At 40.9% G+C, this 20,032-nt stretch overlaps 1 protein-coding gene across 2 annotated transcripts in view; it reads left to right on the top strand.

Moving 5' to 3' along the window:
- The window catches only part of LOC125462503 (collagen alpha-3(VI) chain-like), a 146,759-nt gene that overhangs the window by 18,640 nt on the left and 108,087 nt on the right, over window positions 1-20,032 (top strand). For both annotated transcript variants that reach the window (XM_048552613.2, XM_048552623.2), the window contains 5 exons: window positions 439-540; window positions 3,093-3,704; window positions 5,804-5,875; window positions 16,558-16,904; window positions 18,729-18,807. In XM_048552613.2, the coding sequence (XP_048408570.1) occupies window positions 465-540; window positions 3,093-3,704; window positions 5,804-5,875; window positions 16,558-16,904; window positions 18,729-18,807 (1,186 nt within the window). In that variant the 5' untranslated portion in view covers window positions 439-464. The remainder of the gene's footprint in view (window positions 1-438; window positions 541-3,092; window positions 3,705-5,803; window positions 5,876-16,557; window positions 16,905-18,728; window positions 18,808-20,032) is intronic.

The raw sequence follows: 20,032 nt of genomic DNA, 5'->3' as shown, positions 1-20,032 counted from the left end.
TGAAGGATAAGAAGGGACTTGGTTGAAACATGAGGAAACTTGACAGGGTAGATTTGGAAATGACATTTTCTCTGATGGGAGAATTTCATACTTGGCCTGGCTGTTTCAACGTAAGGAATTTCTCATTTTAAACAAAGATGAAGAGATCTTTTTGTTCACAGTGTCTTTGGAACTCTTTCTGAAAAGGACCTGACAGAAAAGTCTTTCATTATTGTTGAAGCATAGATTTTTGATCAGCAAGGGGAGGAAAAAAAATTGTCAGAAGTTGTTGGGAATGTGTATCAATCAAATCAGTCATCATCTTCTTGAATGGTGGAGCAGACTTGAGGGGCCAAGTAGCTTATTTCTGTTTCTAATTCGTATAGTCATATATGTAACTATAACAGTACAAAAAGAAAATGTGAGCTGTATAACTTTATTCGTTTGTATTTTTCACAGGGAAAGCAATTGGAACTATTCCCAGCATGGGGCTGTTTGAAACAACAGTGACCTCCTTTCTTCTGACAATGTATCTGTATCTTACCAGCACTCAACAAAATGGTACTTGAATACTTTGAGCTATACTAAGCAAAGTTCTCTCAAGTTTTCTTAAGTCTGATATTTGAATTAAAACAAAATTTTAGTGGTGCTTCTTTTGAGTTATGCATTGAATTATGAAAACCATTAAATCCGGAGGAACATTTGATTGTGGTAATGAGAATGCTTGAATGGATCCTTCCTATATCTCAAAGGGTATTTCCTACGAGGTTAAAGAAATACTCCAGACAATTGCCCTGAGGTTCTGAATTGTTACCATTCTTATGTATTTCATATCAAAAGCTTTTCATTCTGTTCTCTTGGAAATTAGGTCTGTTTTGGCATTCTGTATAGTTTTGTACTCACCCGATGACAATTTATTCATCCTCTGGCTGATTAACAAAGTATCTAAAATGTTACAGATACTGCTTGCTCTCATCAAAGCATTCTAGGGCAGCCAATTTTTCTTTTCCCTGCAAACTCAGCCAACTTTTGAGATGGAAATTCAGATCTTGCAGTCAGTCTGTCTAAAGTATGGGGACATCCAAGCTTCATTTAATAAAATGTCACATAAAAATGGCAATAAGGATTTGATTCTGTTTCAAATGAGTTCACATGGTGTACTATTGTTCATTTAAAGTTTCTTAATTCTAATTTGTGTTGGCCATAAAGAGGCTATGGTGCCATTTTATGTAGTTGCTTAAATCAAATATTATTTTAAATGTTTTGGCCAAGAAAAAGTGTTGAATTAACTGGAGTAGACTATTTCAAAATGCATAAAAGCATAATGTACTGAGCAGCAGAAGGATGAAGAGTAGACAGGCTGATTCCCAGTGTTTTCTGAGTTAGCAGAGGCAATGGTCATAATCTTCCACAACTCCTTAAATTCTAGCCATGAAGTGGAGGTGCAGTGTTAGACTGGGGTGGATAAAGTCAGAAGTCACATGACACCAGGTAATAGTCCAACAGGTTATTTGAAATCATAAGTTTTAGGAGCGCTTCACCTGATGAAGGAGCAGTGCTTCAAAAGCTTGTGATTTCAAGTAAACCTGTTGGGCTATAACTTGGTATAACACAGTGTGGAGATGGAGGCGGACAGCAAGCCAGGCAACATCAGAGGAGCAGGAAAATTAATGTTTCAGGCTGGGACCTCATTTCTGAAGAAACGTCAACTTTCCTGCTCCTCTGATGCTGCCTGACCTGCTGTGTTCCTTCAGCTCCACACTACATTAACTCTGACCCCAGCATCGGCAGTTCTTAATATCTTGTACTGTAACCTGGTGTTGTGTGACTTCTGATTTTGTCCTCAAATTCTGTAAGGGTTATCAGATAACATAAATAGAACCTGAGACTGTAAGGCTAAAGATAAAATTTCCTTTTTTTTACCAGCCTGTGCTCAAAGTACAAATATATATTGTTATGTTCAATAGAGGATTGATTTGTTCATTCACATGAGTGTAGACCTCACATTATTACAATTTGAACTGAAGTTTAGAAGAATGTCAGGTGATTTTACATAAACATGTGAGACCCTGAAAAGGCTTTGTGTGGTGGACACAGAGAAAATATTTCCTCTTGTGGAGGAGACTAGAAATAGGGAACACAGTATAGGTAAAACAGCCTTCCCTCCTAAAATAGATTTTCCTTTTCTTTCAGAGGTATGTTAGTATATGGAATTCTCATTTCTTAATTTTTTTACATGTAGGAGACGTGGCAGTGTTGAATGCTGCTCACCCTGCATTGCACTTGAACTGAATGTCTTGCCCAGCCACTTCAGAAGCTGTTAAGAGTTAATTTCACAACTGTGGTTTCATGTCGCACATAGGCCAGAGTGCCAAAGGACAGCCAATGTACTTTCCTGAAGTCCATTAGTGAACTAGAGGAAGTTTCACAACACTTGATGATAGCTTCATGGTCCCCATCCATGGGACAATTTCAACTCCAGTATTATTAAGTGAATTTAAATCCCACTAGCTGCCATGTTTGTGAACCTGAGGCCAGAGCATTAGCCGCTGGATTAATAGTCTGGTGACATTACCATTGCAGTAGCATCTCCTCAGAAAGCAGCGGAGGCTGAGCATTTGATTTATTCAAGACTGAATTAGTAAAATTTTTGATGGATGAGTGAGTCAAGAGTTACAGGACAGTTAGGAAGGTGGAATTATGACCACAACCAAATCAACCATGGAGCAGGTTCAAATGGCTGAATGGCCTACTTTTGCTCCTGGCTCTTATGTTCCTATGTTCCTAGATTGTGACGAAGCCCATGTTAATTACCAGCGCTGTTTCTTCATCCAGAATGCTCTCCTCTAATTACCGTATATTTATAGCTTGAGCATTCAATTAAAATATGAATGACATCTCTCTCATTTTTTGAAATACTGTCTAATTGAGGATTTGAGATCAAGGGAGTTAGCATGCTGTAAACTTCAAGTGTAGCTTACAAGGAATGAAATCATAGGATTTTGCATCTGATAAATGTGAATTTGAAGATTCATGAGACTCAGAGACTGGAGGTGATACTTAAGTGTTTTGGTTTCATTTATAACATTGTCTTTTCTTTTCTAAATTCGCAGTTCACGCTGAAACTTTCGCTGATGTTGCATTTCTGGTTGATGGATCTCAAAATATGGGACCTCAGGCATTTAAACAGACACGGGGTCTTATTTTGAAAACTGTCTCAAGGCTGAATATAGGAAAGGATGCATACAGGATTGGTCTTGCTCAGTACAGTTATGACGCAGTAGTGGAGTTTACTTTCAATACAATGATAACCAAGAAGGACATAGTGAATTACCTGAAGAAGAAGTTCCAATATAGAGGCGGAACCTCACTAAAAACAGGCCTGGCTTTGAATTTTCTGCGTAATACTTACTTCACAGCTGCAGCTGGAAGTCGATTAAATCAAGGAATCCCCCAGATTGCAATATTAATTACATCTGCACCATCAGATGATGATGTTGAAACTTATTCTGCTTCTTTAAGAAATTATGGAGTGATAGTTATTTCCATTGGCGTTAAGAGTTCAGACTTAAACGAACTCCAAAAAGTTGCTTATCTTGGACATTCTCCGTTTGTAATCAGGAGGGATAAATTTGTTGGTTTTACCAACTTAGCAGTAAATTTAACAAAAACAATCCAAAATATACAAGAATTTTTAAAGATGGAAGTGACAGAACCACCAGCAGGTAAAGCCTAATTACTTCACTTGCATTCAGACTGGGATGATTTACCATTGCAGGGACTTTTGTATTGTTTTGAATCAATTTGTATTTTATTTTACTCACTAAGAATATACAACGGTTGCTGTTTAAAGAAAATCAAATTGTTTTTCATTGTAAAGGGTCATGATTTAAAGAGTTGCTGGGCTACAAAAAAGAAGTTAATTGAAGAATAAAGAGTTTGAAAATTGATGTCTATGATGTGACAGTGAAGGAGAAGTGCCATAAATGATTTCTGATGTCTCATTCATTCAGACTAGGACTGGGTTTTCTCATGGGCAGGCAATTGTTTCTAGAGTGTAGAAGGGAGCTGCACATGGGGGTCCTGCAAAAATTCCTACTGTAACAGACTTGGAAAGAACTGCCCTGGAAATTGAATATTCCACTGAGCATTCCCTTGCACTTTGAACTCTGAGATATCCAATGAAATTGAAGAATTTTGATTGTCCCTCTACAGTTAAGTAATTAGTTAGAAAAGTTAAATTGTTAAAAACGTAGTCGAACCCATACTAATCCGATTAAGCACTTTTTCTTTGATCCTACTTTTCATTCTCCTTGATAATTTGTTTCCCCTAATCCTCAAGGAAGGCAATGCCATAATATTCACTATATCCATTTCACTGGCAAATATAAACAGAAATTACGAGAGAAACAAAGCAGGTCTGGTGGCACCTGTGGAGAGCAGGAGGAGTTTCGAGTCCAGTGACCTCTCCTCACAACTGATAAGGGCTAAGAAAAGGGTGCGGGTTGGGCGATGGGTTGTGGGGAGAATGAGAGTGAGCAGATAGTTGGACTCAGAGTTCAGAGAGACACAAAGAAAAACGGGGATGGTTGGGTAGTAAAGCAGGAATGAAGAAGAGCTGTAATGGGGACAATGCACCAGGGGAAATGTGTTGGCTGTGTTTAAAACAATCCATGTCAGCTTTTATTAATCTATTCATTGGATGCAGATGTCTCTGGCTGGGCCAATATTTATTGCCCAGAGGACGGTTGAGAGTCAACCACTTTGCTGTGGGTCTGGAGTCACATGCAGTCCGGCTGTTTCCTTCCCTAAAGGACATGAGTGAACCAGGCGGGCTTTCCTAACAATCAGTAATGGTTTCATGGTCATCATTAATCCCAGTTATTTTTATTGAATTCAAATTCCACCATCGTGGGATTTGAACTGTGTTTTCCAGAACATTATTATGGTCTGTGGATTAATGGGCCTAGTGATCATACCACTAGGCTATCACCTCCCTGTTATGACAGGGCCTAGGCTGTGGGGCAGAGGAAGGGCATGCAGGGAGGTGTTCAGGCTCCAGAGTCCCCAAGCAGAAAGTAAGATGCTGTTCTTCCAGCTTGCACCAAGCCTTGCTGGAGCATTGTGGCAGGCCTGAGACAGAAATGTTGGCCAGGAAACATTGAAGTGGCAGGCAACTGGAAGCTAGGTATGAATTTTGTGGATTTAATTGAGCTGTTCCATGAAGCGGTCACTCAGTCTACATTTCAATTTATGTCATTTACATAAATATCACCTTTTCCTCACTAATATCAGCCCTGGAGAAGGGTCGCTGTGTTCTGCTTCGTCCTCACAAATGCTGCCAGACCTGCCGAGTTTCTCTAGGACTTTCTGTTTTTGTTTCAGATCTTCAGCAGTTTTTTGTTTTATTTCAGTGGTGAACATGGGCAGCATGATGGCTCAGTGGGTAGCATTACTGCCTCACTGCGCTAGGGAATGCGTTTGATTCCACCCTAATGTGACTGTCTGTGTGGAGTTTGCACGTTCTCCCTGTGTCTTGTGTGGGTTTCCTCTGGGTACTTCAGTTTCCACCCATAGTCCAAAAATGCACAGATTAGGTGGATTGAAAATGCTAAACTACACATAGTGTCCAGGGATATGCATGTTGGGTGGATTAGCCACAGAAAATGCAGAGGTACAGGGATAGGGTGGTGTGGGGTCTTGGTGAGGTGTTCTTAGGAGGGTTGGTGTGGGCTCCACGGGCTGAATGACTGCTTCCGCGCTGGAGGGATTCGATATTGTCTGTGGTAAATAATGAAACTTACATGTTTTCCTTTACAATTAGTGTCACCATCACCATCTATTCCCATACGGCCTGTGTCTCCAGATGAACCATGTCATACAATTAATATAGCAGGTAGGAGGAAATTACTGCATATCCTGGAAACCTTACTGAAAACAAACAAAGCTGGAAATCGCACCGGATCAGGCAGCATCCATGGAGGGAGAGCAAGCTAATGTTTCAATTCTAGATGAATCTTCATATTACCAAATGCTTCACATCGGCTCCGAAGAGTCGTCTAGATTTAAGACATTTACTTACTCCCTCTCCAACGATGCTGCCCAAACCCCTGTGATTTCCAGCTTTGCTAGTTTTCAACAATGCAGTAGTATTAATTAAGATAACAAAGTATGGAGCTGGATGAACACAGCAGGCCAAGCAGCATCTCAGGAGCACAAAAGCTGATGTTTCGGGCCGAGTCCCTTCATCAGAAAAGGGGGAGGGGGAAAGGGCTCTGAAATAAATAGGGAGAGAGGGGGAGAAGGACCGAAGATGGAGAGAAAAGAAGATAGGTAGAGAGGAGAGTATAAGTGAGGAGGTAGGGAGGGGATAGGTCAGTCCAGGGAAGACGGACAGGTCAAGGAGGCGGGATGAGGTGGTAGGTAGGAAATGGAGGTGCGGCTTGAGGTGGGAGGAAGGGATGGGTGAGAGGAAGAACAGGTTATGGAAGCGGAGACAGGCTGGGCTGGTTTTGGGATGCAGTGGGGGAAGGGGAGCTTTTGAAGCTTGTGAAGTCCACATTTATACCATTGGGCTGCAGGGTTCCCAAGCAGAATATGAGTTTCTGTTCTTGCAACCTTCGGGTGGCATCATTGTGGCACTGCAGGAGGCCCATGATGGACATGTCGTCTGAGGAGTAGAAGGGGGAGTTAAAATGTTTCACGACTGGGAGGTGCAGTTGTTTGTTGCGAACCGAGCGGAGGTGTTCTGCAAAGCGGTCCCCAAGCCTCCGCTTGGTTTGCCCAATGTAGAGGAAACCACACCAGGCACAATGGATACAATAAACCACATTGGCAGGTGTGCAGGTGAACATCTGCTTGATGTGGAAGGTCATCTTGGGGCCTGCGATAGGGGTGAGGGAGGAGATGTGGGGGCAAGTGTAGCACTTCCTGCGGTTGCAGGGGAAGGTGCCGGGTGTGGTGGGGTTGGAGGGCAGTGTGGAGTGGACAAGGGAGTCAGAGAGAGTGGTCTCTCTGGAAGGCAGACAAGGGGGGGGGATGGAAAAATGGCATGGGTGGTGGGTTCGGATTGTAGATGGCGGAAGTGTTGCAGGATGGTGCGTTGTATCCGGAGGTTGGTGGTGTGGTGTGTGAGAACGAGGGGGATCCTCTGGGGGTGGTTGTGGCGGGGGCGGGGTGTGAGGGATGTGTTGCAGGAAATGCGGGAGACACGGTCAAGGGCGTACAGTATTAATTAAAGTGGTTTTTCTGTTTCTTAGTTACTAAAGAAATCTAATTTATGAATAACTGTGATTCTTGAAGATAACTTATCAATGTGTACTTTACAGAGTGTGTGTGCTTATAATTGGATGTGATTACCTCACCTATCATGAAGGAATTAACAGCCAACATAATCATAGAGTATAGAACATAGAACATACAGCACAGTACAGGCCCTTTGGCCCTCAATGTTGTGCCAACTTGTGAACCCAATCTGAAGCCCATCTAACCTACACTATTCCGTTATCATCCATATGTTTATCCAATGACCATTTAAATGCCCTTAAAGATAGCGAGTCTACGACTGTTGCAGGCAGGGCATTCCACGCCCTTACCACTCTGAGTAAAGAACCTACCTCTGGCTTCTGTCCTATATCTATCTCTCCTCAATTTAAAGCTATGCCCCCTCGTGCTAGCCATCTCCGTCTGAGGAAAAAAGCTCTCACTGTCCAACCTACCTTATCTGCTGATCATCTTGTATGTCTCCATTAAGTTGCCTGTTAACCTTCTTCTCTTGAACAAAAATAACATTAAGTCTCTCAGACTTTCCTCATAAGACCTTCTCTCCATACCAGGCAACATCCTGGTAAATTTATCCTTTCGAAAGCTTCCACATCCTTCTTGTAATGCGATAACCAGAACTGTACACAATTCTCCAAGTGTGGCTGCACCAGAGTTATGTACAGCTGTAACATGACCTCATGGCTCCAAAACTCAATCCCTCTACCAATAAAACCTAACACACTATACGCCTTTTTAACAACCCTATCCACCTGGGCGGTAACTTTCAGGGACCTATGCACATGGACACCAAGATCTCTCTGATCATCCGAGAATCTTACCATTAGCCCAGTACTCTGTATTCCTTTTACTCCTTCCAAAGTGAACCACCTCTCACTTTTTTCCACATTAAACTCCATTTGCCACCTCTCAGCCTAGCTCTGCAGCTTATCTATGTTCCTCTGTAACCTGCAATATTCTTCTGCATTATCCACAATTCCATTGACTTTGGTATCATCATTTTAGAGCACAACAGAGAATCAGATGACCTTACTTCTCAATTAGGGTTTTGAATTTGTCTCTGACAGTAAGGGTTAGAGCAGCTAGGGATGGCACTGTAATTTTTTTTTCTTATTGATTCAGGGGATGATATCATCAGTGGCTATACCAGACTTTATTGCAGTTAAGAGTCAACCACATTGTTGTGGGTCTGGAGATGCTAGGCTAGGTAAAGATGGCAGTTTCCTTCCCTAAAGGACATTCATGAATCAAATGGGTTTTTCCCCTGTCAATCTACAATGTATTTGTGGTCATCATCGGACTCCTAACTACAGGTTATTTTTAATTGACTGATTTCACATTCCACCATCTGCCATGATAGGATTCAAACCCAGATTCCCAGAACATTATGTGGGTGTCTGGATTAACAGCCCAGTGATAGTACTACTAGGCCATAGCTCCCAATAGAAGGAGTACTGGGGTTGGGTTTGTGGGCGTGGGATTTGACTTTGCTGAGAATGTAAACTTAATCTCAGAATTTCCATTTTGCTATTATTGGAGAATGACCAGTAACAGGGTCAGCTGGTATTTTCACCCAGTAGTCCCATAGTAGCATTGGGGTAAAGCGCAGCACTCCCGAGATCAGTTCAGCACAGATCAGCAATTAAAACTGATGTCTTTTTGGTCTGGTACTACGCTGGCAATGTAAACAGCTGGCAGTCACTACTTTAGATTCTTTTCAAGTGTCAACCGAAAGTCAATCTGTTATCTCTACTGCTAGTGGTACCAGTGATGGTCATTACTGTCTTACAGGTACTGAAGCTTTATTTCTCCATGATAAAAATTTCAGCAGCATTGGATGATGGAGGTCAATTTTTATTCAACTTTGCTTCCACCACAATGCATGGTGTATTTGGCATTAAATTGCTGTGGTGTTTATGAGCCCATCTACAACAATGTGGAATATTGATATTAAAAGGGATATGAATTATGGATAAGACTATAAGACCATAAGACCATAAGACATAGGAGTGGAAGTAAGGCCATTCGGCCCATCAAGTCCACTCTGCCATTTCAATCATGGCTGATGGGCATTTCAATTCCACTTCCCTGCACTCTCCCCGTAGCCCTTGCTTCCTTTTGAGATCAAGAATTTGTCGACCTCTGCCTTGAAGGCATCCAACGTCCTGGCCTCCACTGCACTCAGCAGCAATGAATTCCACAAGCCCACCACTCTCTGGCTGAAGAAATGTCGTCTCATTTCAGTTTTAAATTTACCCCCTCTAAATTTAAGGCTGTGCCTACGGGTCCTAGTCTCCCCGCCTAACGGAAACAACTTCCTAGCGTCCACCCCTTCTAAACCATACATTATCTTGTAAGTTTCTATTAGCTCTCCCCTCAACCTTCTAAACTCTAACGAGTACAATCCCAGGATCCTTAGCCATTCATCATACGTTAAACCTACCATTCCAGGGATCATCCGTGAGAATCTCCACTGGGCATGCTCCAGGGCTTGTATGTCCTTCCTGAGGTGTGGGCCCCAAAATTGGACACAGTATTCTAAATGGGGCCTAACTAGAGCCTTATAAGGCCTCAGAAGCACATCGCTGCTTTTATATTCCAACCGTCTTGAGATAAACAACAACATTACATTCGCTTTCTTAATTACGGACTCTACCTGCAAGTTAACCTTTAGAGAATCCTGGACTAGCACTGTCAGATCCCTTTGCACTTCTGATTTGCAAATTTTCTCACCATTTAGAAAATAGTCCATGCCTGTATTCTTTTTTCCAAAGTGCAAAACCTCACATTTACTCACATTGAATTTCATCAGCCATTTCCTGGACCACTCTCCTAAACTGTCTAAATCTTTCTGCAGCTTCTTCTGCAGATGTGCAAATAAAGTAATATTAGCTCTAAAAATGGTATATATTAAAGCACATTCCAAGCCTGATACAATTATTTGCATCATATATCAAGATCTGACAGGTATTTTTCTGTCATCCAGGGGCCAAACTAGATTTTTATGAGCAACTTGTCAAACTGCGATTCAGTAACAACGCTACAACCCCCATTTCACTGGGACCCATACCTCACTTCCCCACTTCTACCCACCATCACAGCTGGCCACAATACAAAAGTAACAAACCACATAAAATCAAACTCCAAACATAATTTAGAATCAAAGCATGTAGTACTTTCCGAGCATGATTTATCATGTTCATCTAGGGTGCATCTTCTGTGTACCTTTGCTTGTCATCATGTTGCTGTGTAGCTCAATCCCAGTGCCTGATAGTGAGCTGCTGACTTGCAGTGCAAGAGGATAAACTTGAAAAACTCTGGTTCCGAAAGACCCAGGCATGGGCTGCACTATCTCACCAGCATTGACAGTTGGACAGGTGAGGGTTTCCACTTCCATTGCGATGCCCTGTAGCCCACATGCTCCATTTACCACATTTTCGATGGCAAAACCAATAGTAGTGCCTATTTGAAGTCCAATTGGGCTTTTGCTTGGTTACATCAAAAATCCTATATTCGGAAGAGTCTCTTCGTACCTCATTCAGCATTAACCCAAAATCACATGCCTCTTCCAGTTGCCTTAAACACGTCAAAACTCCCAATATGGATTCCCCTGGTTCTCAAACTGCCAAATAAAACTAATAGCATCTCAGAATTAAAGGAGGCTTGGTGCCATCATTTTCATTAACTGAATCCATCAACTTTTGAAAGGTTTTAGTATCTTGTGCCTCAGAGAAAGTTAGGCTCCTAAGAACTAAAACTGCTGCAGGTCCGCAAGCTGTCAGAAAAAATTACTCATTGCTTTTTATCTGCTCCAATGTCATTTGCCTGGGAAAAATAATGCATTCTTTCCACATGCTGGACCCTGTCTTCAACAGTAGAATTGAATGAGTCAAACTTCCCAAATAATGGCATGATGCAAGAAATGCTCATCCCCAACTCAAACACGGCTATTGCAAGCACATTTTCTACAGGGGTGTACTGTTTTCTCTTGTCACCAATTAAATAACTCCATAGAAGCCAGTATCCTGTCACCAAGTCACCCCTGTATTTACACATTCACAGTCCATGGACTCTGACACGCCAGCTCAGAGATGCTCCCTGGAGTTAGGAGAATTCCAGAGATTCATGTTTCTATCTGTCAGCCTGGGTTCCCTGATTGGCCCTATGGTATCAACCCCAATCAGGGAACTCATTTTAAATGAAATTCACCTGGTCAACCTTATTTAAACACTTTACAGCTTATCATTTATTTCCTGAAATTCCAAGCATATTATATTTATTGCTTCCTTTCAAATATCCGACTCATTATAACTTCAAAAAGCCTAATAAGTTTGTTTGACATAATTTGCCTTTTGTAAACACACATTGACATTTTCTGATCATACTAAGTGCATTGTTAATACTTCCTAAAAAGTATATTCCTGCCTTTTTGATAATTGATGGAAGGCTAGTTGGCCTATAGGTCTCCCTCCACTCCTTTCTTGAATAGCAATGTTACATTTCCCAAATTTCAATCTGCTGTGATTTCTAGAATTCACTGAATTTTGGAAGAATGTAACTAGTGTATTCAGTATCTTTGTTAATATCTCCTTGGGAAGGGCAGGTTGTAAAATTCCTGGGCATTTGTTGGCTTTATACCTCCTTAACTTTCCCTGGTATATTTTCTCCATTGATACAAATTGTTCTAAACTTATTAGCCTTTCGATTATCCCCTATTTTTGTTATGTAATTTGTATTGTCTACTATGAAGGCAGTCACAGCATCTTTTCCCAAAGTATAAACACTTTCAGCAGAGGCAGAGACAATTGCCAAGAAAGACATGAAATCAATATTTCAGTTTGTATCTTGCGCCTTATTTGCAATGATTCTGTAAGGGTTTCCTTACTAAATAATCTGCCCAAGAGGGTAATTTCATCAGGATCTCTGTTTTGCCTGCTCAAACAAAGGGAAGTTTGCAACCTTTGGAATTTCTTCTCCGTTCTGAATATATTTCTGCTGATGGGGTATACAAATTAGGTACACTCTAGACTTCCTGGTCAAGAGGTAATTCCTCTAATTGTGTGAGGCTCCAGGTTGACTCACATCGGTACCTCATATGCCTGAAAAATCCAACAATTTGAAATCACAATTCAGGTCGGCACCATGAATAACCCATCCTCTCCACTTTAACTGTTCCCCTGATATTTTCACTGGATGAGTAAATTTTACTATGCCTCTACACTACCCCGATATATTTCCATGTTGACGTTGTACAGGTCATTGGTGAGGCATCTCCTGGAGTACTGTGTCCAGTTCTTGTTGCTCTGTTATTATTAGGTTGGAGAGGGTCCAGAAAAGATTTACCAGAATATTGCTGGACTTGAAGGTTTGAGTTATAAGGAAAGACTGGATAGAGTGGGACATTTTTCACCAGAGCGCAGGAGGTCAGGAGTGACCATACAGAGGTTTATAAAATCATGAAGGATATCAATAAGGCGAATAGCATATGTTTTTTTCCCTAGGGTTGGGGATTTGAAAACTAGGGGGCATCTATATAAATTGAGAGGAGAAAGATTTTGAAAAGGCATGAGAGGCAACTTGTTTACACAGCGTAGCTTGTGCATGGAATGAAATTACAGAGAAAATAGTGGATACAGATACAGTTACAATATCTAAAGGATATGTACATGAATAAGGAATATTTGGAAGGATACAGGCCAAGCACAGGCAAATGTGACGAATTTAGTTTGGGATTATGATTGGCATGGACTGTTTGGGCCAAAGATTCTGTTTCCATGCTGTATGACTCTATAGTAGTGAGGCTGCAGGAACAATCTGGTTTCAATCTGTCTGAGCTCAAATGTGGTCTTCCAGTTAGTTACAAACCATCAATTATCATTGGATGATACTGCAGGAAGTGTAATCTATTTAGTGACATGCCAATTCAATTTCTTACTAACCAGAAGAATAGGGAAATTATTTCAAAATCTCCAACGAGCTGGCTTAATTTGGTTGCGTATATATCACAGAACTATTTCTTACATAATTATTTCACGCTATCAAAGTTCTCAATTTAAAAGGACATCTACCATTCAACCCACTTATCTTTAAAAATTCAGCCAGCCACAAGGCTGGGTAAGGTACACACATCATCACCTCTGATAGTTATAGCTTTAACTAGGACAGGTTTCTCATGAGACAGTGGTGAGCTACCGGTAAAGAGGGATTATTACTTGTTAATGGGCTAACTGCCTCATTAATATTTAGCTTCCTTTTCCACCAAATGCACCTAACAAGCTAGACATCGAGAAAAGTCAGCATAAAAACCAAGCAGGTAGTACAGTCTGCTGGCCTTGGACCCCCAGGGGGGTCGGCGAATATCACTTGTGTGGATGGTTCAGAATCAGCGCCTGCAAGTGGACATTCCTCAGCGCAGACCTCGAAGGGTCAGAAGGGGAAGGGAGAGAGGATGAAGGCGGAGGCATGACCATCTCTGGAGTGTCCTGAGGGGAAATGTCTGAGGGGGATGAGTGCTCTGATTAGATGCCTTCAGGCACTGTTCTGCCTCACTGAGGGAGGGCTACTTGGAGTGTGTGCCAGATTCCGAGTAACCTTGACATCATGGTTTCAATCCTCTGGACCAATTAATGGCACTGGAGAGCAGGCATGTGTGTGCACGTAGTCAGTAGACTGTGAGGGCACTGGACCTAGCTCTCCATGACAACTATCAATTACTCTCTGCACTGCTGCAACTTCTGGCCAATGAGGGCCATTGTGTTCCAGAAGCCTCTCTGGTGCTACTGCTACTGCTCTTCTGTGTGCTTGTGGATGAAGTTCCTCATTGTCAACAGCAGGGGTTCTCTCCTGCCAGGAACAGAGCAGGCGCCTGTTCTCTGGCAATCCTCTAGGTGCCAGAGGCCAGTGGCATCTTTGATCTCAGCCAACATCCATGTCCAACCAACTGAATAAACACCACTCATCATTCCATTGATAGTAACATCACTGTCAATGCTGCTCATTGCACACCATATCTAACAACTGTCCATTGATCCTCTCCCTCATGCTGTGCTAGTATCCACCAATATGTCCACTACCTCCACAGTGAAACTGCTAGTTCCCACAGAAGTCACCTCCCTGACATCTGAGGTCAACAGCAGCATTGTCAAGGCTGCCTCATGCACAGTTCCGATACTGACACCTAGATGGGAATGCTAAGGCTACAAAATGTGGGACCACAATCTGGTGAGCACTTCACTGCAGACAGGTGTGCTGTTGGCTGGGGGCAAGAGTAGTGACCTCTGATTGTGTCTGGTGGAATCGCGATACCATCTTGCCCTTCTCTGCCATTCCCAGGCAGGGCTTCTTCAGAATGTCAATCTCCATCTGAGTACGCAGTGACATTTTAAATATGTGCCAGGGATGCTGGTCTTTCAGTGAATATTCACTGAGTGGAGAGTTCTTGATGTATGGTAAGATGGAGCTGGAATTGAATGGGAGAGATACCATAGAGTGGGATTGGTAATTAATGAAGCGGGTTTGGCAAGATGCGGCTGGAGAGAATTCGGTAGGCCTCATGGTGAAAGTAATCTAGTGTAAACTCAAAATGATTCGATTTCAGCTGAAGTAAAGTTGGTCTGAGCCTGAAGAAGGGTCTATGCCCGAAATGTCGGCCTTCCTGCTCCTCTGATGCTGCTTGGCCTGCTGTGTTCATCCAGGTCTACACACTGTTATCTCAGGCTGAGTCCCAGATGGTTTATGACTACAACTTGAATCTAAAGTTAATTTTGCATGTTTAAGGACTTTTGCTGTACTTATTTCTGCCTTCTAGTTTCATTCCAGTAATTGCATTTTGAGGCTTAATTTTCTAATAAATTCAACAAGCTTGAGTTGCTTTTACAAGCTGTCAACACAATATTGCATCATATAAACATCCAGCTGTTTCTATTGCAAACTGTCTGGCTGGATTTATCATAAAGCTGTATGCTTGACGCACAAGCATTTATACGTGAGATGAGAGTCATTTCCAAGCCAGTATCAACACAGTTGCTAAAGTGCCCTCAATACATTTTCTACTTCCTCTAATTCCACTGCATCTTAGTGTACTTCCTTGTTCCATAGCTTTGGTATTTCAGCTGATTGGTTCTGGAGCTTTGAAGGCAACTCTTGGGTGCTTTCTGGATGGCTCATAATTAGAGAGGGTCTTCTCACCCTAGAGGTGACAGGGGTCAAAATTGAAGGGATTTTGTGGTGCAATGTTCTCTGCTGTTCCTCCAGGAAGATGAGTCCTCTCCTTTGCGCAAACCCTATTTACTAAGACCTCATAGAGAATCACGGTACTGTCTTCCCCTACTTTGCTGTGTTCCACCTCTGCCATGTGATGGACAGTGCTCATCAGAATGGCAATGCTTGTCCTGGTACATAACGGCCTTTCAAAGATGGTGCAGGTGCAGTGGATGTCCTTCTTCGAGTGGTTACCCACTGAGTGATGAGTTGTTGCAAAAACATGCATGGTAAAGTGGAATGGCAATCAGATGTGAGCAGAGCCATTGGGATACATTGGGCAATTAATGCAACAACTTTGGTAAGAAAGCATGTCATGCTTTGCAGCAAAATAACCTTCAGTATTCAAACCCTGGTCCATAAAATTCTTACCAGCTGAATAGTCAAGTGAGAATCCCACTGGGTTATTACTTCCCACTTGAGGGATTTCACATGTAATGTAATCTAGTAATATTGAATGATATGCAATAAACCTCTGTCCTTCATCAATATTGAGCCCACCTTCTGCCAAAGACTTTGTGTGGGTGTCATTCCTCCCAAGGTATTTGTGACTTAGACTAACAACAGCAAAAAGTTTGGTGGTAGTGAATATAGCCTGAATTTCTTAGGCTCACAATTACACTAAGCTGCTTATCAGCTTAGAAATGAAGATACAGTCGTTGAAGCCCTCCTTCAAATGGTGTATTTTCTGTCACTAAGCTCTGTTTGTCTGTCTGAATGTCTGAAAGGTAGCAGATAAACATTACTGAATGATTATTATTCATTCAAAAAGGAGATAAATTACAAACATGAGATTCCTACCTTGTAGCACACAGACATATATTCTCATTATTTATACCTTTTAAAAATAAGTGATCTTAATAGTATATATGTAATGAGTGATGAATATCTCAAGCAGTATGAATACTTACAAACAACTTAGGGTATTTGAGGATTCTTTTTAAAAGTAGCATGTTTTTAGAAGTATTTAAACTGGTTAGATATGAAATGAAGGTAATAATGTGACTTCTGATTGTTTTCACACTATGTTACCTGCAGAGTGCATTGTCGACATTGCTGTTGGATTTGATTTCCCTGAGTGGTTTGGATCACAGAACATATTTAATGGTCAACAACAATTGCAACTAAAGCTGAAGGAACTTGTACAGGGAATCACATCTGCAAGTAATATCAGTTGTATGTCTGGTGTTCAGCCAGAGATCAGAGTGGCATTTTACGCAAGAAGTAATACCGGCCAAGTTATCTTTGAAACAAAATTTGAAAACTATAGTGCTGAAATAATTCAATACCTCACATCAATCCAAGCAGCAGCCAAAATTGATTTAGATCTTGAGACATTGGAGGTACTCGGGAACAAATTTGTTGAAACAAATTCAAAGGCAAAGGTAGGCATCCATCTACAAGAAATCTTTTGGTGCTACTCAGTCAGAATTTTTATAATATTGGCATTATCTTGAAAACTTGGCTTTCAAAGCGAAATCGACCACATATAGTGGTATATTTTTAGTATGCATTTCTATATTATACATTTTCAAAAGAAATATTAATTAGTTCCATTTTTATTGAGTGTGATATTAGATGGTCTAAAAATTCATTTACATGTACTTAAATGAAGCTGTCATTAACAAAATAATACCTTTGAGGTGAATAGTTTAGTGCTTTAGAAAAGTACCAGAAACGGAGCTATGGACAAGGTGTCCCCTGACACAGTAAGAGAGAGACAGAGGAAAGGTCTTTGAGGAAGCAAGAAGCATCCAAATTAGAGAATGTGTAGTTTTTTTTTCAGAGAGAGAAGCAGGTCATTCAAAGCAAGAAAATGCCCATAAGAGCAGCAGTGTAGTTTAACGTTCACTAAAGCAGTGACTACAGAAGAAAAGATTTAGAAGTCTTAGAAGTTCATATGAGCAAGCTCAGGAAACAAAAGACCATATGGTATTAGAGAAGAATATATCCTACAAGGCTGTTGGATGCACTAAGTAATGCATGTGAAAGTCTAAGTGAGCTATATTGACTCTTTGTTTAAGGGTCTCATGAAGTAACATTAATTAAAGAAATGAATGTAGAAATATACCAGAAAGAAATCAAATATACTGTGATCTCTGACCAGGTTACTTTGTTATGGAAACAGTGTGATATTTCACTGAAATGGGATTATCTTTCAGCTTGTTGTTAAGGGTGAAAGTATTGAATCATTATTTATTATACTTCCGATAATACCAATTCAAATGGTTCTTATGCAGTGTAAAATAGTTTGTGTCTTTTCCACATATGTGTAACTTTTGGAGTTCTTTTGGCAGCCTCTTATAATCATCATCAGTGACTGACCCCCATGGTTAAAGAAAATTGCAAAGATAAATATGTTTTGTCAGTCAGGCTTCACTCTCAAATCTGCCTTATCCAGTACTACCATTGTATCTACCCCAAGGCCTTGTGAGATTTTATCGAAATATTGTTAGAAAATAGCTTGATAATTATGGAGAACATGTGAAGCACATGAAACTGCATTTACTTTTATTCACTCCAACTTAAGGCTTGACACATTACAATAAAAAAAATGAGCAGTGAATGGGAGCATATAACATCAGCTGGCTAATAAGTAAGAAACAACAGAGTCATAAACCAACTCACTTGCATTTTCCTACTTATAACACAGCAGGGATGGAGTTAACTATCATGAGAGAATGGCAGATGGCTGCAGCTTGTTGGTTCTGTGTGAGCAGCAAATAAGTCAACTTTCACACACTGCACTGTTCAGTGGGGTGAAGTTGCTATGGTGGGAGAAAGGTCCTTTGAGAACCCCTTGTCTAAACACTCACAGAAGGCAACACATAGAAACAGTGTGCTCTAGTGCAAATCTATTTTTCCATCTTTCCTTTAAATTATCAGTCGCATCATAACACTTTAATTTGTCTGATTTAGTGAGGCTCCAACATGATTCTGTCACTTGGCTGGACTGAAGGTTTGGGTGGAACTAAGTGGTAAGTGCAAAATTCTAATTTTAGAACACCTACTGCCCTGTTCTGTCCTTGTGGGTCAAAATACCATTCTTCCATCCAACACATGAGATCAGTTAGGTTCAGGTTTCTGCTATATATTTGAAAATTATCAGACAATACCTGCCCCTCATAGCATTAAATAGTTTGCATTAAATGTGTTATTGGAAGAGTAAATTATTCACAATAAATATATTTCAACTTGATCTTTTGCAGGTCTTGCTTATATTTACAGATGGCTTAGATGGCACCAAGGAGAGCTTTAAAAAAACAAGCAAAAATCTGAGAGAAAAAGGTACAAATATTACATATTTATGCAAGTTTTATTGGGGTCACATCAATTGTTCCATCCATTGTTTGGCATTACTTTAAAGCTTGAGCTGTTTTGGTAAACATCATTGATATACTACTATAAAGTTGTGGGATCCAAAAAAGCAAAACAGAACTGTCTTGTAGTTTAACCACTGTGTGATAATGTTACAGAAGTCATCTTGAGCTTTGATTCAGGAAAAACATAATAGTATGAGCAGGAGGACCAATAAGAACATAAAGGCCTCCAGATGAATGATTTACCAAAAAAGGAATGAAACATTTCTTGAGTTTATTGAGTGATAAACAAAGAACAAAAACCAGCACAGGAACAGGCCCGGCAGCCAACCAACCTGTGTTTGCATATAACGCCTTTTTAAATTTGGCCTCGTCTTTCGCATCTATGCAGTCCGTATCTCTCTCTTCCTTACCTATTCTCATTTCTGTTAAAATTCCTCTTAAATGTTACTGTTGTATCTGATTCTACCACTTTCTCAGGAAGCGCATTCCAGGCACTTATCATCCTCTGTGTGAAAAACTTCCTTCTCCTTTAAGCTTTCCCCTTTTACCTGAAACCTATATCTCCTTGTAATTGACATTTCTATCCTGGGAAAAAAATACTCCAAATATTCACTCTATCCTTGCCTGTCATAATTTTTTAAACTTCTATCAGGTCGCTCCACAGCTTCTGATGTTCAAGTGAAAACGAGCCAAATTTGTCCAAACTCATAACTAATACTGTCCAGATCAGACAATATCCTGGTAAACTTCTTGATAAACTCTCCAAAGCCTACACATCCTTCTGGGAGCAACTACAAGCAATTTTCCAAATGTTACCAAACTACAGTTCTACATTGTTGCAACATTACTAGTGAATGTTTATACTCTATGCCCTAATTAAAGAAGGCAAGCTTGCCATGCACCTTCTTGACTACCTTATCCACTTGGGTTGCCAATTTCAGGGATCTGTGGACATGTGTACCTAAATCCCTCTGGATGATAATACTGCTAAGTGTTCTGCTATTTACTAGTCCTTTTAAGGTGTATGCTTGGAGAATAACATACCGATCGCCTGCTCAAAATTCCAGTCCTGCAACCTGTGAAGCAACACTGTTTGTGTAGTTGCATTGAATTCCAGAGGGTGAGGTTAGAGTGACAGCCCTTGATATCAAGGCCACATTTAACTGAATGTGATATGAAGGAGCCCGAGC

This window comes from Stegostoma tigrinum, chromosome 2 (assembly GCF_030684315.1).
Source record: "Stegostoma tigrinum isolate sSteTig4 chromosome 2, sSteTig4.hap1, whole genome shotgun sequence".
NCBI classification, from domain to species: Eukaryota; Metazoa; Chordata; class Chondrichthyes; order Orectolobiformes; family Stegostomatidae; genus Stegostoma; species Stegostoma tigrinum.
The sequence above is the reverse complement of the archived record's forward strand: the minus strand, read 5'-3'. Positions and strand labels throughout refer to the sequence as shown.